Source organism: Geotrypetes seraphini, chromosome 2, assembly GCF_902459505.1.
Source record: "Geotrypetes seraphini chromosome 2, aGeoSer1.1, whole genome shotgun sequence".
NCBI lineage: Eukaryota > Metazoa > Chordata > Amphibia > Gymnophiona > Dermophiidae > Geotrypetes > Geotrypetes seraphini.
Window position 1 is genome coordinate 208,655,257 of NC_047085.1, and position 26,850 is coordinate 208,682,106.

The 26,850-nt window shown below is 42.1% G+C and overlaps 1 protein-coding gene across 1 annotated transcript in view; it reads left to right on the forward strand.

Annotated features, from left to right (window-relative positions):
* Positions 1 to 26,850, forward strand: part of PXDC1 (PX domain containing 1) — an 83,228-nt gene that overhangs the window by 46,027 nt on the left and 10,351 nt on the right. The window contains exons 2-3 of the mRNA XM_033934825.1: positions 15,160 to 15,251; positions 18,080 to 18,197. Of these exons, the coding sequence (XP_033790716.1) occupies positions 15,160 to 15,251; positions 18,080 to 18,197 (210 nt within the window). The remainder of the gene's footprint in view (positions 1 to 15,159; positions 15,252 to 18,079; positions 18,198 to 26,850) is intronic.

Consider the following 26,850-nt stretch of genomic DNA (forward strand, 5'->3'; position numbering starts at 1 on the left):
GTCCAGGCTTCTAGAGCCTGGGCCAATCAGGCCTTAGGCTTCGGCGGGATTGGCCGGGAAGGGGCGGGCCCACCTCATTTCGACGAGGCGTGCCTGCTTGCTCGACGTGCAAGACCCATCTGTAAGAACAGGTTTGGTGGAGTGGGGGTTGTTAGCGCCGGGGGGGGGTCCGTCTTCGGGCAGGAGGGATTGGGCACCCTCCTGCCAGCGACCGATATTGTCGGGGGGGGGGCGATCGGTAGTGTCGGGGGGGGGGCGGTCGGTAGTGTCGGGGAGGGGGGTGCGTCTTCGGGCAGGAGGGTTTGGGCACCCTCCTGCCAGTGATCGGTCAGGGGGCCACGGCCCGCTATACTTATCGCGGCAGAGAGATCCCTTGCCGCGATAAGTGTAGCGGGCCGTGTCTAATCTAACCCGATTCTCTAACCCACGTCTGTAACATGGACGCCGGTTACAGAATCGGGGTTTAGTTTAGGCCGATTCTGAATAGGACGCCTCTCCCGGGCGTCCTATACAGAATCAGGGCCTAGGTGTCTTGCGGGCCTCGCCTTCAATATAGGCGGCCTGCCTGGGGAGCATTTTTTTAAAAAAAACGTGCATCCCGATTGGCTGATTAGACAGCTGTAGGACGCCTACAGCTGCCTAAAATCGAGACGCACTTTTAGAGAATCTGGGCCATATTGTATTGTAACTCCAATGTTTTTCACTGTCTGTAATCTTAATTAATTGCTGTGAACCGCCTAGAACTCTCTGGGAATGGCGGTATATAAAAATAAAGTTATTATTATTATTATTATTATTATTAAATATCTCTGCCATGACTATATCACTCTACTTTCCAGTGGAAGGAGACTATGGTACATTTCTTTTTCTTTTCCTCCCCCTGGGCCAGTGAGCAGCATCTCACTGATGGGAGGGGAACATATAGGTTAAAGAAAAGCACTGAACCTTGATATCTGTGTGCAGTGGAGTACCTAGCATATGTGACACCCGGGGCTCATCATTGACACCCCCCTCCAATCTATATGAAAAATATGATTTTTAGTAACAATCCACATATCGCATAACAAGAGTGTACCTAGGAAAAGGCAGCATCTTAAACACTGCAGTGAGCACTAGAACACCAACACATACATTGTAAAACTAAACAAGCCAGATCCTGCACAGTAAATTGATCCTGCAGTCAATGCCAATTGAAAACTATGTCCTTTTCATACACACAGAACAGAGATACACCCTCGCCCAATATGGAATAATCACAAACTAAAAATACAATGCAACACCACATGTCCTCTAATACTGTGCAAAATATAAAGTCAGTAGATGTAAATTTGAAAAAACTGATACAAAACAATCACCACTTTACAAATTAACAAATAAAACAAATAATAAGAAATAAGAAAATACCATTTTATTGGACTAATCCATTTTTCAATTAGCTTTCAGAGGCCAAACCTTTCTTCAGAACAGTACTGTTATGGTATCCTGTTAAGGTATCCTGAGGAAAAGAGGGTTTAGTCCAAAAAATTGCCTTATTTCCATTTCCTATTTATAAAATTTTATCAATACAGTTACAATACTACTTGATTCTAAGTAAAGCAGCAAAATAATCTTTCTACATTTTGTTGTTTCTGCTTTAATCAACTTCTATTTGCTCTCTACTTTCTATACAGCGTTTTTCCTCTCTCCCTTCCATGCAACATCTGCCCTCTCTTTGCCCCTTCCACCCAGCTTGTGCCCTCTCTCTCTCTCTCTCTCTCTCTCTACCCCTTTCATCTACTGTCCACCTTCTCTCTGCCCCTTGCATCCACTGTCCACCCTCTCTCTGTCCCTTGCATCCACTGAACACCCTCTCTCTGTTCCATATGGCATCTTCCCTCTTTCTATGTCCTTTCAATAAATTGTATATCCTGTGCCCTTTCTCTCCTTTCTACATGATTCATTTTGGCTTCACCCCCTTCCCTAGGCTCTGGCATCTCTCTCTTCTCCTTTCCTTCCTTCCTTCCCACTTCACCCCATGGTCTGGCATCTCTATCTCCTTCCCTTCTCTCCCCCCCATGCCCTGGCATCTCCCTCCTATCTCTCCCTCTGGCTCCTCCTCTCCTTTCTTTCCCTCTGGTCTGGCATTTTGTCTCCTTTAGTTTCCCTTCCTTCCCCCCATGCCCTGGCATCTCTCTCGTCTCCTTCCGTCTCCCCCTCCCACTCCATTATCTAGCATCTCTTCTCCTTCCTGTCTCTCCTTCCACCTGGTCTGGCATCTGCCTCCTCCCCCACCCCCCGCCATCTCTTCCCCCCCCCTCCATGGTCTGGTAGCTCCTTTCCTTTCCTCCCATGGTCTTGACATCTCTTTCCTCTCCCTTCCCTGGTGTTCCTTCTCCCCACTCTCTCTTCCCCATTTCCTTTCAGCGTCCTTAGCCCACTCTCTCTCCACTTTCCTTCAGTGTACGCACATAAAAACAAGCAAGTAATTTTATATCATTTTCATTCTATTCATTCATAGAAATTAAAGTCTAATAATGCCAGTCACATAACAAAACATGATTTTACAAAAATAATTCCCTGCACAGTCAAGCCTGCAAGGATTACTAGATGTCTTTCAGCAGTTCCCCTCCCTCCCTTCCCCTTACCTTCGTGGCCAAGTCAAAATGATCTACCAACAATAAAATTTTAAAAACACAAAGCATACTGTACACAGAGAAAATGTTAATTATCATTTATATTCCGCGGGTTTTCAAAGAGGTCAAGGCAGATGACTTTATGCAATGTTACCTCAGTAACAACTATACAAAAATAGACAAATATACCCCCTCCCTTTTTACTAAACCGTGATAGCGGTTTTTAGCGCAGGGAGCAGCGCTGAATGCCCCATGCTCCTCTCAACGCTCATAGGCTCCCTGCGCTAAAAACCGTTTTTGCGGTTTAATAAAAGGGGGCCATAGTGCAAAATATAGACAGCATATATAAATTCTCAAAACGGACACATTTTGATCACTAAATTGAAAATAAAATCATTTTTCCTACCTTTGTTTGGTAATTTCATCAGTCTCTGGTTGCACTTTACTCTTCTGACTGTGCATCCAATATTTCTTCCCTTCTTTCAGTCTCCTGTATGCTTCCTCTCCTCCAGACCTCATTCCTTCCCCAAACTTTTTCTTTATTTCACCCCTTCTTTCTTTCTCTCTCCATGCCCCCTTTCTTTCTGTATGTCTGTCTTTCTCTCTCTCTCTCTCTCTCTCTCTCTCTCCCATTTCTTTCTTTGTTTCACCCTGCCCCCTTCTTTCTTTCTCTCTCCATGCCCCCTTTCTTTCTCTATGTCTGTCTTTCTCTCTCTCTCCTTGCTCCATTTCTTTCTTTGTTTCACCCTGCCCCCTTCTTTCTTTCTCTCTCCATGCCCCCCTTTCTTTCTCTCTGTCTGTCTTTCTCTCTCTCTCCATGCCCCATTTCTTTCTTTGTTTCACCCTGCCCCCTTCTTTCTTTCTCTCTCCATGCCCCCCTTTCTTTCTCTCTGTCTGTCTTTCTCTCTCTCTCCATGCCCCATTTCTTTCTTTGTTTCACCCTGCCCCCTTCTTTCTTTCTTTCTCCATGCCCTCTTTCTTTCTCTATGTCTGTCTTTCTCTTTCTCCGTGCCCCATTTTTTTTCTTTCTTTCTTGTTTCACCCTGCCCCCTTTCTTTCTTTCTGGCTCCCTGTCCCCCCCTTCTTTCTTTCTTTCTCCTAGCCCTCCCCCATGCCACCACCATTGGGAAATATGCTGCCTCCACCGCCGGGAATAGGATGCCACTGCCGCCATCGGAAACAGACCGGCGCCGAGTTCTCCCTGCTTCTCTTCCCCACGTGGCCAACCAACTCTCGCCACCCGACGTCAATTCTAACGTCAGAGAGGACGTTCCGGGCCAGCCAAAGAAGCAACTAACAGGAAGGAAATAACACTTGGTTGCTCATCATTGAAGGCTCTTGACAAAGTATTCAAAAGCAAGGAAATAACACTCCAAACGAAGATCAGACTTGTCCACCCACTCATTTTCTCAGTGGTCAGTTACAGATGCAAAAGCTAGACACTATGGAAACAAGACAGAAAGAAGATTAACTCATTTGAGCTTTGGTGCTGGAAAAGGATTTTAGGTGTGCCTGGACTGCCAGAAGAACTAACAAATTGATTCTGGAAGAGATCAAACCGGCTATGTCACTCGAAATCCAAATAATGAAGTTACGACTGTCTTATTTTGGTCACACCATCAGAAGGGAGAGATCACTGGAGAAATACATCATGTTTGGGAAGATTGAAGGAACCAGGCAAAGAAGGCGACCTGCAATCAGATGGCTGGACATGTTGAGAGTAACCATGGGGATGATGCTGAAGGACCTTTCTGGACTAGCACAGAACCGATTTCTTGTTGGATCCACAGTTCATCAGGTCACTAGGACTCGGGCACGAGCCGATGGCACCTAACAACAACTAAACATTAAAGAAGGAAACAGAGGAAGAGATGCTAGACGTGTGTGCCTGATGGAGGGGGAATGGAAGAGAGAGGAGATATTAGATGGAGGGGAAGAGGAGATGCTGGGCACAGGTGGGGGAGATGGAAAGCTATAGATAAATACAGTAAAAAGAGTGAGCTTAAAAACTAGATAGATAGAAGGGGGGTGAAATCTGAGTAGGTAGAGAGGCAGAAAAATAAAGGAAGTTGAAAGGAAAAGATCATTATCAGAGAAGCCTGTAGGAAAGAAGTTATACTGGAGAGGTTTGTGTTGATACTGAGATGAAAGCAAAATCAGACTTTTTTTTAGTATGAATGATTGTGTGGGGGAATGACCTAGGTCCAGGGGTGGGCAATGAGGGACACAATCCAATTGGGTTTCAAGATTTCCCCAGTGAATATGCATAAGATCTATTTGCATGCACTGCCTCCATTGTATGCAAATAGATCTCATGCATATTAATTGGGGAAATCCTGAAAACCCGACTGGATTGCGGCCTTTGTTGCCTGCCTCTATCTTAAGTCTGCTCTGTACCCAGTACTGGGGAAAGGGGCTTCATGGATGCAGAATATATATTTACAGTTAATACTATGATGATCTAGTGCAGTGGTTCCCAACCCTGTCCTGGAGGACCACCAATCGGGTTTTCAGGCTAGCCCTAATGAATATGCATGAGAGAGATTTGCATATAATGGAAGTGATAGGCATGCAAATCTGCTCCATGCATATTCATTAGAGCTAGCATGAAAACCCGATTGGCCTGGTGATCCTCCAGGACAGGGTTGGGAACCACTGATCTAGTGTGCAGAGTCAGGGGTCAGTATTTTTTATATTATGCAATTTAATAACCATTGTTGGCAACATTTTTATTGTTTCTACTTTATAGCCTGGGGAATGTGTTGTCTTCTTTTTTTCATGCCTGAGCAGAGTTAGGGGGACTCAAACTGAAATATCATGATGGAAGGGAGACCAACAGCTGAATACAGAAGCCTCAAGCAACTTCATATGTACCCTGCTCTATCTCCTTTTTAAACTTTGATGACAGCAGCCTGGTTCCAATCTAGTTAAAGTGGAGCCCATCTTTACGGAATAGGCTCCCCTTTCCCCATAAAGTCACCTACTTCCTAACAAATCTAAAACCTTCCTCCCTGTACCATCACCTCATCCACGCATTGGAACGCTGAAGCTCTGCCTGTCTCTTGAGTCCTACATGTGGAACTAGGAGTATTTCTGAAAATGCTGTCCTGGTTAGAGAATGATGTGGGGGAAAAAAATTTGTCCCACTTCCTAACTAGAGTTCTGAGAGGGCCCTCTCTTTTGGGTGACCTGTGGTGGTGATGGGGAGCACCATCTTATGCTTCACCTCAGGTATTAGACTGCCTTGAGCAGTTCCTTGTGATCCTGGATAAGTTGCTTAACGGGGGGGGGGGGGGGGGGGGGGGGGGGGGGGGGGGGGAGATCAGCACTGGAACCTCTCCTCTTCTCCATCCCCTTCCCCCCCACATACCTATTAAATGTTCGCTAGCCACGAAGCAGGCATCTTCCACTTGCTGGCTCGGCGCCAGCCTTGGCTCCCTTCCTGACGTCACTTTCCGTGATCACGCGGACCGAATTTGACGTGAGAAGGGGGGAAAAAAAGCCGACCGCCAAAAAGGCTTGCCGGCGAACATGTCAGAGGTAACGCAGGGGGCAAGGGACGCTCAAATGGCGGGGCATCCAGTGTGACTATGCCAGGCACCCATCGCCCTGGGTGCCAACCTCCTCGCTATACCACTGGCCCAAATACAAAAATTTTTAAAGTGATTCCGGAACTTGGAGGTATAACAGATGGCTGGCTAATGGCTTGAGCTCCTCCCTAAGGCATTTTTCAATTGAATTTGAGTAATATTTTTTCTTCTGATTAATTTTAAATTCCTGAAAAATGACTTCAACCAAGCAAAAGATCCATGAAGCTCCTTCTAAATCAACTGGGAAGACAAAAAGAATGAAAGAAGACTCTCAGTCCAGTGAGGTTCCTCTGCCCATGGATGCTTTGGACTTTATTGAAGTATTAGAGGAATTAAGGAAAATCAATGTTAATCTAACGGAAGTGAAGCAGGAGATTAATATCATAAATAATAAATTTGACATATTAAACAACAGAATGGACAAAATAGAAAATAAAATGGAAAAGATTGAAAATATACAGCAAAATTACAAAGAAGACCATACCATGTTAATGGATATGAAAAAAAAAATTGATTGATTTGGAAAACAGATCGAGAAACCAGAATATAAGAATTATTGGTTTAAGAGAAATTGTTGAAGGGAAAATATATGATCTCTTTCCTAGAAGACATTATTCCAAAAAATTCTCCCAATAAAAACAAAAGGCTTAATAGAAATTGAAAAAGCACATAGGATTGGCAGGAAGAAACTTCAAGATAAAGAGAAACCAAGAACTGTGATATTCAGGGTAAAAAAGTTTCAGCAGGTTTTGGATATCCTACAAGCTGCAAAGGAGGTGAAAAATCTCACATATAAGGATTCTAAATTGTCTTTTCTTCAGGATTTTGCTTAAAGAGACTGTACAAGTCAGGAAACAATTCTTACTACTCAGACAACCATGAAAGAAATAGATGCTAAATATGGATTATATTACCCAGCATCTATGAGAATTACAGTATAAAGAAAAATCTTTTCAATTTGAAGACCCAGCAAAACTTAAAGAATTCTTATCATCTCTTGAATCACCTATGAGTTAAAATATAATGGTTATCTGATGGATGAATGGAATATGTGTTTAAAAATCTTTATTTAAAGTCTTTTAAATGGATAAAATATTTATTTCTAGAAGGAAAATATAGGAAAAATATAATTTTTATATACTTTAATTGATGTAAAATGGCTGCTGAAACTGATTTAATCAACTGTTTTGGAACTATTGGAATAGTTTTAAATTAAAATAAAGAAGATTCTACTCAAGAATGGTGAAAGCAGTATGCAAATTAATATTCACACTTACCTGACGTCAAGGGAACAGAAGGAAGAGTGATGGAATTCGAGTGGGGCCTCTCATGGACCTTGTGGATGGACTGGGCATTTTCCTGATGAGACTGTGATGAGGAGGATCGAGGGTGGAAGAGGAGAGCAGAGGGCTATGAACATGGAGGTAGCAGCCTCGCAGATGATCTGGGCTGACATTTGATTTTTTGAGACCGTTGGGCAGCGCGGCAAAGAACAGTATGAGAGGCAGGGATGTGGTCACGTGTGTTATCGCCTCGAGCGGAGTGGTGAGCACGTGGCACTTTCTTTAGGCTCTCCTAGTTCATAGACCCTAAGCAAAGGAGCGTTGCTGGTCTTAAGTTGAAGGGCGATGCTCGTGAATCTCGCGTTCGGCGGCGGCGGCTCAGTTTGTGCCCGATCTGAAGGTCTTCGTCTGGAAGGCGGCGGTCACTGTAAGCACGGAATCAAAGGCCTGCGTATGCTGGAAGCAGCGGGACACAGCGAGGGCGGAGTCAGGTTGAACCAATTTGATGAGAGGTATGGGGGTCACGTACTACACTGAAATAAATTCCAATCAGTGCTGCAAGTGTGTGCCTCTCCTGTCTCATTTAGCTGCCACCGTGTTCATCAAGCACAAAACGAAAGAGGATGGAGAGGTGGAAGATATAAAGCCCAGGAGGATGTGAGACAAAGTATCTGGATCTGGACAGCTGGGGTCAGCTGCTAGAGAAGGGTAGTTTTAAGTTCCACCAGTACTTGAAAACTGAAAACTTAAGTCTCTGTTAGAGCCAAATAGAATGAAGATTTATGTGTGCTTTTTTAACTGTTTGATTCCACTAAGTATGATCACTTCGTTATAGAAACATTTATTTGCATGGAATTCAAGGCAGAAAAAAAGGATTACACAACCTGTTCTACAGAAGAGAACATGCCATGGTTCTGTCCTCTCCTGTTGTACAGATAAAAAACAGCAGGTTTGAAACTGACATACTGGAGCCAAATTTTATTGAGGAATTACAAGTGAAAATGAAAGATTATTTTCAAATTAATAATACAAAGGATATTTCAATAGAAACATTCTGGGATGCTTTTAAGGCAACCATTAGAGGTCAAATTATTTCTTTTTCAGCATATTTTTAAAAAACAAATTAAAGAACAATTTTATAGTTTGGAAAAAGATATAAAGTTATTGGAATCTAAATTAATTCAAAAATGGGAATATTCTACATTACAAGATCTCTTGAAAGCTAAATAATAATAATAATAATAACTTTATTCTTATATACCGCCAACAATCTTGCGACTTCTAGGCGGTTTACAGTGAGGTGAAACTGTACAGTCGGTGAATTACAGAGTATAACAGTGACCATCTGATATTAACAACATTAATAATAACAACAGTTTATATACTGCCGGACCGGGGAAGTTCCGTGCTATTTTACAATGAGTTAGAAAAGTTTCATTTAATTGATTGGGACATTACATAGTTTAGAGATTAGAGGTTAGAGGTTAACAGTTTGCAAGATCAGTATATGGGTGGAATTACGAAGGGGGGCTATTGTCCTTGTTCGTTACCTATGTAATTCAAGAACTAGGTATGTTTTTAGGTGTCTCCTAAATTCGCTATAGTTGTTTGAGTGTGTGATTAGTTTTCCTAGGTCTTTGCCCCATAAGGCTGCTTGGTACGATAAAAGTTGTTGATGATGTCTCTATATCTGCATCCTCTAGCCGGTGGGGGGAAACAAATTTCAGGTGTGTGCTTCTCTCATGTCTGTTAGTTGGGAATGAGAAGAGGTCTATTATATATTTAGGGGCTAGACCTGATAATACCTAAAGCAGAGGACATCCTAGCTTGAACTTCGTGCGAGCCTCCATTGGCATGCCAGTGCAGGAGTCGGTAGGAAGGGGTTATGTGATCGGACTTATGCAAACCCGAAGATCAACCTGACTGCTGCATTTTGTATAAGTTGTAGTCTCTGCATTTGCTTCCGAGAGATTGCCAGATGGGTAATGTTGCAATAATCAAGGTGGCTTAGTATTAGGGATTGTACCAGAATTCTGAATGCTGAGGTGTTGGAAGTAAGCTCTAATGGACCTAAGTTTCCAGAGGGTAAAAAATCCTTTTCTGACTAGGGAGTCTACATGGTCTTTTCATAGTTAGACCTTGGTCCAGTATTACCCCTAGAACCTTCGTTGTTGGTTGAATAGGGTAATTGAGTTTGTTAATGCGTAGTGATTCTGTCGTGTTATGTGGGTGTGGCGAGGCTATAAAGAATTTAGTTTTATCTGAATTGAGCTTGAGTTTGAATTCTGTGGTCCATTGTTCCATCAGGTTTAGTGCTTCTGTTGCTGTGGGGGTGATTTCGGAGGGAGACGTAGTAAACGGGATAATGATTGTAAAGTCATCCGCATAACTGAATACTTTTATACCTCGCTGGGCCAGCTGCATGCCTAGTGATGATATATAGACGTTGAAGAGTAGAGGGGATAATGGGGACCCCTGTGGAACGCCTGATGGGTTTCTCCATGTTTTAGAGAGGTTGCAGTTGAAGCATACCTGATAGGTGCGGGCCGTAAGGAATCCTCGGAACCAATCAAGTACCTCACCTCCAATGCCGATCGCGTCTAAACATTGTAGTAATTTTTTGTGGTCCACTAAGTCGAAGGCCGAGCTCATGTCAAATTGCATGATTAAGGCGTTATGGCCCTTGGTGAATAGGTTGCGTAAGTGTTCTAGGATCGCTGCTATCACCGTCTCAGTGCTAAACAGAGGTCTGAAGCCGGACTGGGTTTCGTGTAGTAGAGAAAACTGGTCAAGGTAGTCCATCAATTGGGTATGTACTAAACCTTCCATTATTTTTACGAAGAATGGAATGGACGCTGCCGGTCTGTAATTGGTTACTGATGTTAGGGAGTGTTTGCGATTTTTTGGAATTGGGGTGATTATAATGTGACCGTTATTCGTTAGGAATTTCCCGTTTTTGAACTTATTGGTCATACAGCTCCATAGTGTTAGTTTAAAGTCTAAAGGAGCTGCTTTCATAATGTTGGGGGGACAGGGATCTAGAATGCAGTGAGATTTAGTATATATATAATGAAAAATATAATGAAATTTCTTCTAAGTTAATTAGGAAAGATTTATTTTCTCAACAAGCATTGTATTATGGAAATTCAAATAAGGTGGAAAGATTACTGGCAAATTATCTAAAAGCTAAAAAAAGTAAAACAAAAATAGCAATGATAAAAGACGAAAAGGGAAATAGTTATTCTCAAACTGGACCGATTTTAAAACAATTTTTAAGTTTTTACAAAAACCTGTATTCTTCTGAGCCTTATTTGGATAAGGAAAGAGATGGTTTAAAATTTTTAGAGTCAATTACGGGACCGAAAATTCCTGAGCATATAAAAGAAAGTTTAGAAAAGACAATATTAATAAACGAATTGCAAACAGCATTGAAGTCCCTTAGAGTTGGATCCGCTCCAGGTGGAGATGGTTTTACTGTAGAGTTTTATAAATCATTTCAAATTACCCTGTTACCATATTTATTAAATTTATATCAGACTCAACTTACTAAAGGATATATTACGGGTACCATGGCTGAATCGTTAACTATTGTTTTGCCAAAGCCAAATAAAGATCCCACACTGGTTTCCAATTACAGGCCTATTTCTTTAATTAATGTTGATGGGAAAATTTTAGCTAAGATTTTGGCTATTCGTTTAGCTAAAGCTCTCCCTTTTATTATTGGTATACACCAAACAGGATTCGTTGCTCAAAGACATTCTTCTAACAACACTAGGCTTGCATTACATATGTTGACTTTGTCCAAAGCCTTAAAAGACCCAGTTTTCTCTGTATCTCTTGATGCAGAGAAGGCTTTTGATCGTGTTGAATGGACCTTTATGTATCAAGTGATGGAGTGGTTTGGTATTGGATCAGGATTTGTTCAAATGGTTCAAACTTTGTATAGCTCTCCTGTTGCTAAATTATATATTAATAATAATTTTTCAGAAGTTTTCAAGTTGCAGAGGGGAGTTAGACAAGGCTGTCCTTTATCTCCTCTGCTTTTTGACATTGTATTGGAACCCTTATTATTAGCCATTCAACAGACAGAGGAGATACAGGGTATTCCTCATAAAGATCGGGAATATAAGATTTCAGCTTATGCGGATGATATATTGCTCTATTTGAGAAATACTGAGATAACCATTCCTTAATTAATTGAGAATTTTGGGAAATTTTCAGGTTATAAGATAAATTGGTCTAAATCAGAAGTTCTTCCACTCAATGTACATTGTACAAAAGGTTTGTTTGATTCATTTCCTTTTCTCTGGAAGGAAGATGGAATAAAATATTTAGGCATTTGGATTAAAAATACATTGGACGAAACAATGAAAATAAATGAAAAATTGTTATTGCAGAAGGTTACGGAAATGTGTGAGCAATGGAATCCTTTACACCTTTCATGGTGGGGGAGAGTCCAAACTATTAAGATGATGATTTTGCCTGTGGTTTGTTATCAGTTGGGCATGTTAACGGTATATTTTCAAGGGTCCTTTTATAAAAAGTTAAATAGCATTCTGTTAAAATTTATTTGGCTGGGGAAAACTCCTAGAGTAGCTTTGGTATCTTTACAAAGATCAATTTCAGAGGGAGGGGTAAATTTTCCAAACTTTTATAGGTACCATCAAGCCTATATTTTGCATCATGGTATGTATTGGATCCTCCCAGAACTCATGGAAAAACTCCCAGATTGGTTATGGATAGAATGGCAACTCATGTCTCCATTGCGACTGTCCCATGTTCTCAGTATCAAAATGCCTAGTTATAGTAAAGACAATAGAATACTAGCAGATACATGGAAAACTTTACGATATGTAAGCAATTTAACAACTATTCCAATTTACAAATCTACAAATCAATCTATATGGGTAAACTCCAAGATTCAAATTGGCGGAGAAAGACTTGTCTGGAAGCATTGGATGATAGCAGGAATATGTATATTGGATGATGTCATTTCTAATGGTGCTATGCTTGAATTTTCACAGTTGCAACATAAGTTTGGACTTAATAAATCAGAAAATTTTAGATGGATGCAACTGAAGCATGTCATTCAGGCGGGGTTCCCTGATTGGAAAAACCTTAATAATCATTATAGTATGGAGTTTCTTTGTTTTCAGACAGACTTCTTGGGTCATCAGGCCGCCCAGTGGTATAAATTATTAAATGGATTTACTAAGAAGAAATTAAAAACTGGTTTAAGAGATATTTGGAGCATTGAGATTAAGCATGAAATTACTGCATCTCAATGGCCACGAATTTGGTCTTGGAGGATGAAATGTACGGTTTCAGCATCTATGAGACAAACTTGGTTTTTTCTGTTGCATAGAGCGTTATGGACCCCTGTTAGGTTGCAAAAACTAGATAGTTCTTTGTCTAATAGATGCTGGCATTGTCATTTAGAAGCAGGAACTTTAGATCATTTATTGTTTCATTGCCCATACATTATGAATTTTTGGAAATCAATTTGGGACCAAATTAATAATTTATTAGAGAACCCAGTGGCATTGACATATGATACTGTGATATTTGGTATGGATATGAGAGCAAAAAGTCAGATTTCTGCGAATAACAATAAATTATTACTAATAATGACAGGGGTTGCCATTCAACAAATCACATATAATTGGAAAGACTGGAGAAGACTAAATTATAACTTTTGGTGGAATTCTTTATGCCATATCTATAAAATGGAAAGATTTACTGCGTTACAAAAGGGATATTTTAAGAAATTTCAGGATGTATGGAAACCATTAACAAAATATTGTCAGGATTAAGAAGAAGTATTTCCCTTATGTTTATCAGTTTATGAGGTAGGGAGGGGGGTATTTTATTTTTACATATATCATACAAGAATGGAGTATGTGGTGGGGGGGGGGGATGGGCGAGGGATAGGGATATTAATCTATGTAATATACCAATGATTGTTTATAAGTGATATATTTATTGTTAATGTGAATGAAAAAATATTAACACTTAATGTAATTCTTGAAAATGAATAAAGAATTAATTAAAAAAAAAAAAAAAATTTTAAATTGGGAGCCCACTAAAGACAGAAGAAACTACCTACATATAATGTCAACAGTGCTGCGTACATCTAGTAGCGCTATAGAAATGATTATTTGTAGTAGCTTCTCCTAGATACAAGTACATGTTTCCATGTCAGTACAGTCAATCCTGATTTTGGCTTGTATTTATGAACTTGTAGTCCTGTTTTTCTAAAAAAAAAAGAACATAACAACAAATCTGTAGGTACAATGGAGCAAAATAGACTGACCCAATTTCCCCAATAACAGAAACTATCTGGAAGCTCTAGTTTTGAAGAGCAATGGCTGTGAAACTGGTAGCTATGTGTTCAAGGTAATATTTACCACTGTTTAGCACAGCACTTAATCAGTCTTTCTGTGGCTTTGACTAGAGGCCAACCAAATTTGGGGTTGTTTTGCCTTTGGTGCTAAAACCAGGCCAAACTTCAGATTTGGCCATGCTTCACTACTGGTTGAAAATGCGGTTGTCAGGTCAAAGCGCCCGGGACAAAGGCAGCGAGCAGACTACTGAGCGCAGCGCGGAGACGCGCGCCGAAGAAAAAGACTGTTTTTAGGGGCTACGACGAGGGGTGTGGGGGGAACCCCCCCACTTTACTTAATACAGATCGTGCCGCGTTGTGGGGGGTATGGGGGGTTGTAACCCCCCACATTTTACTGAAAACTTAACTTTTTCCCTGTTTTTAGGGAAAAAGTTATGTTTTCACTAAAATGTGGGGGGTTACAACCCCTCAAACCCTCCACAACGCCGCTGCAATATGTATTAAGTAAAGTGGGGGGGGGGGCTTCCCAACAAACCCCCCGTCGCAGCCCCTAAAAACAGTCTTTTTCTTCGGTGCGCACCTCCGTCTTGCGCTCAGTTGTCGGCGTGCGCCTTTGTCTTCCGCGTTACTGTCTATGAACCGAAAATGCTAGTGCATTTTTGGCTGGAACTAAAACTCCCCCCCCTCCATCACCACCACCACCACCATAAGTGCGACCACTCTCTGCTCTTCCCCAAACAAACGCTTCTCTCCATTACTTGTAGGTCCTTCTAGGGTCTACCTTAGAGGGCCCTGGCGATCCAGTGGCCTTGTCAAGGCAAGAACTATTTCCACTCCTGCCCATGTCAGTTCCAATCTCAAAATAGCTGCCACAAACTTCTACAGCAGTTTTGCGAGGCTGCAGTAGGAAGTTGCAGCAGACATTTTGACTGCGGAGCCAGCTTGGATAAGAGTGAATGGGAATTTCTCCTGCTCCAATTAGACAACCAGGGTTTCTAAGGTAAGCCCAGGGAGGGCCTGAGGGTGGTGCTTGCGGTCAGGGAGGGATGCATGACTCTTTGCCAGGGAAAAAGGGGCCCGAGAGAACCCACCCTGTCTTAGGGGAGCAATGGTTTTCAGTTTTGACTGAGGTTTCAATTGAAACGCCTGGTTTTTGGCACCCTCCAGCTGCGACTCCATTGACATGATCATTTCAAAGCATACAACTCCCAAAAGGCGCAGGCCAGTGATGCCCAGATTTGACCCCAGATGTGCATTTCACAGCCCACAGTTTAGGAAGTCCTGGTTTAGCAATATATATAATGCGTTCTTTTTTTTCCCTTTCATTGTAGGACTTATCACAATAAAGGAGGCTCATGATATCGAAGCCAGACTGAATGAGGTGGAGAAGCTTCTGAAAATTATCATAAGCATGCCATGTAAAGTAAGTGTAGAATTCTAAACAAACTAGGCATAGTATGGAAACATGAACTAAAGCTCTTCTTCTCATAAGATTTGATCATATTACACCAGTGGTCTCAAACTCAAACCCTTTGCAGGGCCACATTTTGGATTTGTAGGTACTTGGAGGGCCTCAGAAAAAAATAGTTAACATCTTATTAAAGAAATGACAATTTTGCATGAGGTAAAACTCTTTATAGTTTATAAATCTTTCCTTTTGGCTAAGTCTTAATAATAATATTGTAATTTATAGCTAAAGAGACATATGATCAAGAAACTGTTTTATTTTACTTTTGTGATTATGATAAATGTACCGAGGGCCTCAAAATAGTACCAGGTGGGCCGCATGTGGCCCCCGGGCTGCAAGCTTGAGACCACTGTATTACACCATTGTATATTAAATATCATTGGCTACCTATAGTTTTTTAGGATAAAATTTAAATTGACTCTGCCCTGTCCCTGCAGACTCTGTCTGATCCCTTTCGTATATGTTTTGAATAGCTATTTTATACTGAAATCATTTTATTAAAGTATAAAAAAAGAACAATATCCTGTACAACAGTCATTTTATAAATCACAAATACAGGGAAAGGATCAACAAAACCCATCTCCCCTCTACTATCAGGAAAACTGAATGCTACATAGAAAATTCATCCTAACAGAATACCTCGGTCACACACACAGAACACAAATGCCAAATTCATAATAACTGACCAAAAATGATAAACTTAAATTAAACCCAAATCCCAAGCAGCCACACCTTCCATATAGTACAACACCAAAGAAATAAAAAGATTCATTTCCTCCTATACTGTGTAAAATATAAAGATCACACACGCCAGGGATAGTGTTAGGCTAAGGAGTGCAATTAGAGCAACTGCTCCCTGGCTAGAGAGAGCCCCCAAGTCTACTGGAAGCTGAAGATGGCCTGGGCTAGTAGTAGGCTTTTGGAGCCCCTCCCAAATTTCTGCCCTGGGTCCCCCAGCACCAGCAGGATAAACATTTCAGTTCTCATATATTCTAATCACAAAATAGAAAATGAAATTAATTGGTTTGGGGTCTATTGACGTCTTTTGTAGATTTGTTATAGTTACCTTTTATCTTTATTTTCCGTTGTTTTACACCCACACATCCGGGGGGGGGGGGAGCGGGAGGAGGGGGTATATCTTTTGTTTTGGTATTATTCCTAATGGTAATGTTGGATGGGGAGGGAATTTTATTTTTTGTATAGATTCTGATTGTTTATAAGTGCTTATTTGTTTATTATTATTTGTATGTAAATTGTATTGCACTTTTTGTTGACATTAAAAACTAAATAAAGTTTTAAAAAAATAAATAAAATAAAATTATTTTTCTACCTTTGTTGTCTGATCATTTTATTTTTCAGACAATGTTGGTCCCAGACTCTGGTTTCTTTTTCCCTCTTAACTCACTCACTCGTCAGGGTTTCCTGCTCATTTGACATTTCTTCTTTGTGCTTGCCATAAATCTTCCTTCTTTGTGTACCTTATCTTTCCCTTCTCTGTGTCCCCTATACTTCCCTGACCAGCGGCTCTCCTGTGTCCATCTCCCTGTGTCCATCTACTCTATTTCCTGCATTACTCATCTCTCTTCTGTGTTCCTATTTTCTTTCATATCTAGCACTTTCCCTCTGTGTCCATATACCCCCCTCCCATGTCTGGCATTGCCCCTCTCTGTCCATGTACCATTCCTATGCTGCATCTCCCTTTGTGTCCCTGCCCCTATTCTCCTCTCCATGCCCTTTATTTCCCCTCGGTTTCTGATACCTCCCTGTGTCTCTCCCTCTCTCTGCTGTGTTCAGTATTTCATTCTCTATTCCTTCATTCGCTTAGTATGACATCTCCTTTTCCCTTCTCTTCCCTCCAGCAGCCCCCCCTTCTACAGGTGCAGCAGCAGCCCCTTTCCCCCTATCCTCCAGTTCCCCTTCCTGCAGCTCTCTCCCTTCCCTCCAGCTCCAGCCCTGCCCTCCATAGGTCAAGCATCTCTCACTCCTTTACCTTCAGCTCCGGCTCCCCTACTGTGCCCTTTTGTCCAGCCCCAACCCCCCTCCTGGGCCAATTCCTCCATCTACTTTGCCTTACATTGCTCCCTCTCTTCATCGGGGCCAACAGCTCCAGGTCCCCCACTCGCTCTTGGGTCCGGTAGCTTCAGATAGCTTCCCTGTCGCTGGCACACATCTTTCAGAGTGTGCCAATATCTACACAGGCTTGCTCAACGTCTGTGCTTGCAGCCTTCCCTCTTCCGGGCTCTTCCTTATGATGCAACTTCCTGTCTTTTCACAAAAAGGAAGTTGTGTCATAAGGAGAAGGCCACAAGCACCATCAAGCAGGCCTGTGTAGAGATCAGATCACTCTGCAAGGTGTGTGCTAGAGGCAGGGAAGGAGGAAATCTGGTTGGAGCCGCCAAACCCAGTAGCGATGGGGGTTGGGCTGGAGCCACTGGACCCACGAGCGAGGTGGGGTGTAAGGCCTGGAGATCTGCACTGATATAGGACATTGCTGCTAGAGTTTAGATCATTGGAAACATTACCTACATTTTAAAAAACATTTGCCTTTAAGGAATCATTTGGGATATCTGATGTGCCCTTTATGGAGGAATCAGGATTTTAAGTGATGCTGTTTGTATACCTGAATCTGTGGTGTGATGTCTCCTGCTCAGCTTTGAATGGGTTAAGTCTGCCCTATGGATATTATAGCATTCGTTTCTGATCTTTTATTGCTTTTATAAACTGCCATGATCATATTTATCCAGACAGTATAGCAAATTTAATTAAACCGTTTTCTTTTTCAGTACTCTAGATCTGAAGTTGTTCTCACCTTCTTTGAAAGATCTCCCCTAGATCAAGTGTTAAAAAATGAAAATGTGCATAAAATACAACCAAGCTTTCAAAGTCCTGTTAAAATATCAGGTAAGCATATTGGAGAATGTAAAGGACCATTTGTGGTCAAGTTATAATGATCCAGCAACTGTGGGGTAGATATTGATTAGATCTCTATCAGGCTTTTGCTCTTTCTTATAGTTTAAAAATAAATCCTCCCTTGCATTACCCTGCTTTTCAGACATAATCCATCTGGGGTGCTGCTCTTATAGTTTAAAATAAATTCCTCCTTTTGCATTACTCTGCATTTCAGATATAATCCATCTGGAATGCTGCTCTTCGTCCTTGGTTTGTGATCATTGTGATCCAATATTTAGCCCTTATCCACTATAATAAAAACCCTTAGCAGCGCCATGCGTAATTCAAACTCCGGGCTCTGTGGTAGCATGCTGTGCATGCGCAGTGCCTGCCTCAGCTGATTTCTCCTGCCCAGATCTCAACGCCGGCAGACTTCCTGCCTTCATGACTACGCTGAACTGCTGGGACGCCTCTTTTTCATCCCTGGGCCATGCAAGCGGCAGCAACTGTGATTTCATCAAGCAGCCGCGGGGCATTTGCTAGGCACGGACCTACTTCAATAATGTGAAGTGGGACCGCGGCCTAGCAAAGCCCTGAGGCTGCGCGGGCTAGGTGGATGCTGGACAGGGATAGCAGGGAAGGGGTGTTGTGCTTGGACCGGGGAGGTTAAAAGGAAGGGCGAAGGGCTCACATGCTGGACACGGGGAGCAGAGAAGGGGTGCTACTGGACAGGGGGGGAGGTAAAAGGAAGGGAGAAGGGCTACTGCTGGACAGGGGGGAGCAGGGAAGGGTGCTGCTGGACAGGGGGGATGTAAAGGAAGGGAGAAGGGCTACTGCTGGACAGGGGGGAACAGGGAAGGGATGCTGCTGGACAGGGGGGAGGTAAAAGGAAGGGAGAAGGGCTACTGCTGGACAGGGGGGGAACAGGGAAGGGATGCTGCTGGACAGGGGGGAGGTAAAAGGAAGGGAGAAGGGCTACTGCTGGACAGAGGGAGCAGGGAAGGGGGTGCTACTGGACAAGGGGGAGGTAAAGGAAGGGAGAAGGGCTACTGCTGGACAGGGGGAGCAGGGAAGGGGTGCTGCTGGACAGGGGGGGATGTAAAAGGAAGGGAGAAGGGCTACTGCTGGACAGGGGGGGAACAGGAAGGGATGCTGCTGGACAGGGGGGAGGTAAAGGAAGGGAGAAGGGCTACTGCTAGACAGGGGGAGCAGGAAGCAAAGAAAGGCCTCAGCGCCCCCATTGTGCTATAAAGTTTACACATCTATTTCTAGCACCCGTTAATGTAACGGTCTTAAACATAGTTTTTAGTATATTTATCTGTTCAGACTTGGAAAAGGACAAATTTATCTTTAGTAGTTTAAAAAATTATGTTTTAGGGCTTTTGGCTTCTGTATTCACATTAAAAATGTATTAACTCAGCACGTTGGATAGCGAAGTATCAAGGCAGCATTTTTCTTTACTGGTTTAATTTTTTATGTAGGTCTGTTAAAGAGCTTTTTTAATTTCTTTTGCTCCGTTGGTGTTGGTCAGTCTGGTTTTTTGTGCATATTTTTAACCTGGAGTTTCCTCCTGCTCTTCTGTGTATTGAGAGCTGGAATCTGGCACCACAAACTTCTGGATTCCACAACCTAGAGTTACCATTTTTCGGGCCACAAAAATCCAGACACATGGCCCCTGCCCTGTTCTGCTTGTGGCCCGCCCCATAAAAGGCAGGTATATCTTTGGTTGCTAGGCCTTTGCTGGACAGTCATGAACATTGACTTGGCTGACTAGGTCCATGGTGGCAAACTGTGACCGAGATATTCAATGCTGGTGGTTGGCTATATTTGTCCCTTCTCTCTTGCTGCACCTTACACCTGAAACAGACTACCTGAGTCTGTACATCAAGCTCCGTCTCTGGTAGTACTCAAATCTAGGCTAAAAGCCCACTTTTTCGAGATTAGAGAAACTAGGCCTCTTCTCCCTTGAAAAGAGGAGACTGAGAGGGGACATGATCGAAATGTTCAAGATAATGAAGGGAATAGACTTAGTAGATAAAGACAGGTTGTTCACCCTCTCCAAGGTAGAGAGAACGAGAGGACACTCTCTAAAGTTAAAAGGGGATCGATTCCGTACAAACGTAAGGAAGTACTTCTTCACCCAGAGAGTGGTAGAAAACTGGAATGCTGTTATAGGGGGAAAATACACCCTCCAGGGATTCAAGACAAAGTTAGACAAGTTCCTGCTGAACCAGAACCTACACAGGTACAGCTAGACTCAGTTAGGACACTGGTCTTTGACCTAAGGACTGCTGCGGGAGTGGACTGCTGGGCATGATGGACCACTGGTCTGACCCAGCAGAGGCAATTCTTATGTTCTAATTCCCACTCGCTTGTAAAGCACCCATGCCTGTTTTATCATTCCCTCTCTGAGAAACTCCCTGTCCCCCTACTTGTCCTGTTTGTATGTTTTAATTAGATTGTAAGCTCTACTGAGCAGGGAATGTCTGTTGAAGGTTTAGCACTATAGAAATGATAAGTAGTAGTAGTAGGATATGGCCCCAGTATTGAATATCCAGAATTGCCGCAGACTGTGGAAGTTAGCCGGGCTGCTTCCTGCTGTCTCACTACTAGGGCCCAATGTGTGCAACGCGTCATATGCATACTCATTTTATGTATCCTGAAAACCCAGTTGACTATGGGAGTCTCTGAGGGGCAGATTTGGGAGCCAGCACAATATGTAGTATTCTATCTCTTTTAGATTTTCCACTAGGTGGCGCTAGATGTTAACATGTAACTTTCAGCCTTAGAGAGTATCAAACTGCGCATATGATATGCCAAAGACTGTCACAAATTGAACAAGCAGCATGAGCAGTTTTTCAGCTAATTCCCAATGCCTTTTGAATTATGAGACTTAATTACGATTTATTAAAATTTATATTTTATGTGTTTAGTAATCCAAGTTTACAAGTTCGTCCTTCATAAAATATCTAGACGGTTTACAGTCAATAAAATACATTTAAAAGCAAATATTAAAAAGGGAAATTTTTTAAAAAAACCAACAAAACCCCTATCACATAATTCAGTGAGGGGGGGGGGGAGATAACATGACATAAGACTAACAACATAGGGATGGAGGGTACAAGAGGTGTTAAAATTACATCGAATCCAACATGTACCCTTTGAAAGCAAAATTATATTCCAGTAGGAAGATAGTAAAAAACAGAGAGAATTAGCCAAGGGGCCTAGATTTGTCCCACAGTAACCAGCATAGACATAAGAAGCCTAATATTCATCTGACAGCGGGTCGTACTTTTTCTGTCTGCAGCCGACATTAAGCCCGGATATTCAGGGTCGGGCCATTTCCCAGCAACCAGCATTGAGTATCCAGTTTCATTTTTGGCTACAGCAACTGAACCGGTTATTTAGTGCTAACCAGATAAACCTGCTATTTATGAGGCCTATTTTAGGAGTTAAACATAACCAGAATGGCGCTGAATATCCATTCAATGGCCAATATTTTTGTGGCCTGGTTGGCTAGGTTGCGCAATATAGGAGGGGAAGAGGAATGGGACTTGTATACCAACTTTTTATGGTTACACATTCAAAGCAGTTTACATATATACAGGTACTTATTTTGTACCTGGAGCAGTGGAGGATTAAAGGGCAGATTCTATAAGAAGCGCCCAAAAGTTAGGCGCCTAATTAGGCACTGTTCAGTGCAATTCAAGTAAAATTGGGGGCTGTTTAGTGAATTGCACTGTTTTGGAGGCGCCCAATAAATAGGCCAGCTCTAGCTACAACTAAAAGTTAGGCACCCGTGGGAGCGCTTAAGGACGCTTAAGAGCAGAGATTCTGTAATAAGGCGCCTAACACGTGGCCACGCCCACGCCTAACATGCATAGCGTCTATTTTTTGAAGGCCGCCTAAATTTTTAGAGGCGCCTTCTTACAGAATCGCGCTTTCTTGATAGGCGCCTATGTTTCAATCAGTGCAGATTAAAAAGCTTAATTGAGCTTGTTCTTCAATTTAGATAGTGCCTATCTAGTTGGGCGCCTCCGAAATAGGTGCCTAACTTTAGGTGCTGGTTACAGAATTTGGCCCAAAGTGACTTTCCTAGGGTCACAAGTAGCAGCACTGAGATTCAATCCTAGAACCTCTGGGTGCAGAGGCAGCAGCTCTACCACTAGGCCAGTCCTCACTGTTAACCATGGATATTCAGTGGCACAAAGCCGGCAGTGACGTAGTAAGAGGGAGGGGTCCTCTCTGGGTGCCATCTTGGTGGGGGTGCCAGCACCCTTCTTCCTCTCTGCTCCCCCCTGCTCCTTCCCGACACCCCCCTGCCACTCATGTGCACCCCTTCTCTTCCCTTCCCCCATACCTCTTTAATTTTCCCAGTGCAAGCAGTATCACGAGTTTTCTGCCCGCATCTATGTCAGCTCTCTCTGATGTCACTTCCAGGTCCCGTGCCTAGGAAGTGATTTCAGAGGGAGAGCTGACATGACACAGGCAGCAAGTTCATGATGCTACTCATGCCTGGAAAATTAAAGAGGTATGGAGGAAGGGGGGCATGCATACGGTAGGGGGATCAGGAAGGAGCAGAGGGGATGGAGAAAGAGGGACGCCACCGCCCCGGGCACCACTCACTCTTGCTACGCCACTGATAGCCGGTTGTCTCCAGCTGAATATCTGTTGTTAGGCGCGAAAACACTATTTAACCAGCCAGGAGCCGTTTACAGCCAGTTGAATAGTTTTGAATATCAACTTGAAGGGTCCACAGTCAGTCATACGCCGACAATTGAGCGCTGACAATCCAGCGTGCCACGGGAAAACTTAGTTTTAAAGAGCTCCGAAGTGGGGTGTTCACGCTGCTGTTGGGGGGGTTTGGGGGGTTGGAACCCTCCATTATAGAGAAAACGGAAGGGCAGCGTGACCAGTATGCAGTAAAGTGTGTGTGGGGGGGTTCCCCCCACACCCCCCATCGGAGCTCTTTAAAGCTAAGTTTTCCTGTGGCGCGTTTGTGTCTTGCGCCGAATTGTCAGCACTCGATTGTCGGCACGCTGATGTCTGGCGCGCAATTGTCCCGTCACCGCTTGAAGATATGCAGTTTTGTGGGGGGTTTTCCAATTCTTTATTCATTTTTTAACAAACCAACACAAAGTGCAACAAAATAACAAGCAATTGGTACAACAGACAGCACTTATAACTAGCAAATAATAAGCTAAGTACATATCACCCCTCCCTCCCTTCTGAAATCAAAAGCTAATTCTAATGATCAATTTTTGCAAAATTTCGCTAATGGACCCCACATCTCCTTGAATTTATTATAGTGTCCCAATTGTATCGAGTTCATTCGCTCAAACTTATGAAATTGGCACAAGGTTTCCCACCAAAAATTAAGATTTATTCTATCCCAATTTTTCCAGTTTTTTGTAATTAGCTGCATAGCAATTCCTGTCATGATAAGAAGCAATCTATTCTTACTTGCATTAATTGGACTCATGGGTGTCATGGGACTCATGTTGATTTTACCCCGTATAGACCTCCAAAATATAAGTATCAAGGAACAATAGAATAGCAGATGATCCAGTGTCTCTATATCAAGATGACAGTGCCAGCATCTATTAGACTTAGAACTATCTAACTTTTGCAAACGAACAGGGTTCCAGAAAATTCTATACAAAAAAAAAAACCCCAAGTCTGTCTCATAGATGCTGAAAAGATGTGCAGTTTTGGTGAACATGAGTAGGGTAACATTATTCTTAAAACTGTGCTTATTTTTAAGTGCCAAGAATACGTATGTCTGTTTGGAACCTATTCTAGTAGTGTTACAGATCAGGCGTGAGCACTGTAAATGTTCAAATTTAAACTCTGAAAACGCATATGTAAATTATAATATTCTATAATTTACATGTATGCCCCGCCCACACTCCACTCATGTGGGAACCCATCTGCAATGAATGTGCCATAAAGATAGTCACGTACTTACAGAATAGTGCTTAGCTGGAATATAAAACAAAAAAAGTGCACAAAAACTCGTATCAATGACCAAACTTAACTTAAATTAGCCACCATTCTTATCGCATAAAGTTCTTCAGAATGCCACACGATTTTAGCGTATGGTAGCTGTCCTCATAAGAACCTTTATATTATGCGTATTTTTTCTTTTCAATATATGATTTTATGGTTTTCTTTATAAATAATAAAGTGCTTGTGCTTAATATTATAATGATAGCAAAAGTAGCTTTTACTTATCTTTTTCTTTTTTCTTAATAAACTGGGTCTGGCTCAATCCCCACCGACGCGTTTCATTATTTCATCAGGGTCGGGGAAGGAGAACGCTGTCATTATATTAGTTTAAAAATTTAAAGTTTAAGAACCCAGCAATATTGAAATTTTAAAATCGCCACAATGCTTACCAGAGCAGTATATTGTCTTAGCTGAATGCTAAATCCATAGTTTATGAGCCGGAAGTGAAAACTCACCGGCAAAATGGAAGCTAATGAACAAAACTCATGGGTCATGTGACTCAAAACTGACCAATGCAAACCACCCCCCGCAGCCCTTTAATTCGTATATTGCAGACATTTAATGGTAAAGTCATATGCTCGCTGTGAGCCAATCACTAGTTAAGTTTAAGCCATGGGGATACATGGTGTTGAGCTTAAACATCCATCGCAATTCTTTGATGTTCAAATTGTGTTCATAGTTTCCTCCCTCCCACCCAACATGAACCGTATCAATAATGCGCCATTTTAAATCGGTGATTTTGTGTTTCATTAAAGACCAATGACGAACCAAAGGAGCAGTCTCAACTCCGGTGTTGACACGTGACTTATGTTCATTAAGTCGAATATGCATAGGCCGGCTGGTGCGACCTATATAAATTTTTGGACAAGGGCAAACGATCATGTAGATCACATGATCAGTTTTACAGTTGGTTCTCGTTTTAGCAGTATAAACCTGGCCAGTGTAGGGATGAGACCAAGTTTCCCCTGTCAATGCATATTCGCACCATTGACATTGTTCACATCTATAGTGACCATTAATTGTAAAGGGTTCACTTCGTTTATATTTATAATGACCAATAAGATCCCCCAAATTTTTTGCTCTTTTGAACGCAAAAGTGGGCGGGCCATAATCCTTCCCCATGATCAATCTAAACATGTAATACGTCGAGCGTACACGCGTGCTAAATATGCGCATAGACATCTACTCTTGCAATATAAACAAACTCCTGACGAGGATAACTTGTTGGTATGTGTTCAACAATTCTCCCACCTGGCTTATGACATCAAGAATATTGTTCTTAAACATTGGCACATCATTAGATTGATCATGGGGAAGGATTATGGCCCGCCCACTTTTGCGTTCAAAAGAGCAAAAAATTTGGGGGATCTTATTGGTCATTATAAATATAAACGAAGTGAACCCTTTACAATTAATGGTCACTATAGATGTGAACAATATCAATGGTGCGAATATGCATTGACAGGGGAAACTTGGTCTCATCCCTACACTGGCCAGGTTTATACTGCTAAAACGAGAACCAACTGTAAAACTGATCATGTGATCTACATGATCGTTTGCCCTTGTCCAAAAATTTATATAGGTCGCACCAGCCGGCCTATGCATATTCGACTTAATGAACATAAGTCACGTGTCAACACCGGAGTTGAGACTGCTCCTTTGGTTCGTCATTGGTCTTTAATGAAACACAAAATCACCGATTTAAAATGGCGCATTATTGATACGGTTCATGTTGGGTGGGAGGGAGGAAACTATGAACACAATTTGAACATCAAAGAATTGCGATGGATGTTTAAGCTCAACACCATGTATCCCCATGGCTTAAACTTAACTAGTGATTGGCTCACAGCGAGCATATGACTTTACCATTAAATGTCTGCAATATACGAATTAAAGGGCTGCGGGGGGTGGTTTGCATTGGTCAGTTTTGAGTCACATGACCCATGAGTTTTGTTCATTAGCTTCCATTTTGCCGGTGAGTTTTCACTTCCGGCTCATAAACTATGGATTTAGCATTCAGCTAAGACAATATACTGCTCTGGTAAGCATTGTGGCGATTTTAAAATTTCAATATTGCTGGGTTCTTAAACTTTAAATTTTTAAACTAATATAATGTTTGCTCTCTACAGCGTTCTCCTTCCCCGACCCTGATGAAATAATGAAACGCGTCGGTGGGGATTGAGCCAGACCCAGTTTATTAAGAAAAAAGAAAAAGATAAGTAAAAGCTACTTTTGCTATCATTATAATATTAAGCACAAGCACTTTATTATTTATAAAGAAAACCATAAAATCATATATTGAAAAGAAAAAATACGCATAATATAAAGGTTCTTATGAGGACAGCTACCATACGCTAAAATCGTGTGGCATTCTGAAGAACTTTATGCGATAAGAATGGTGGCTAATTTAAGTTAAGTATAGCTGGAATATAGTCATTTACATGCTTATATCTTCAATTTGCACATAAATGGCCATGCACATACTTCCTACCTAATCTAGGCAGCTTCTTAAAGGATTACACCTGAAATGCTCTAAAATGGGGTATCTGAGCCCATGAGGCTGCCAAAAGCAGAGCTTCAACCAAGTAAGCATATCTGGGTTTAAAAAAAAGGCTTGGACAAGTTCCTGGAGGAAAAGTCCATAGTCTGCTATTGA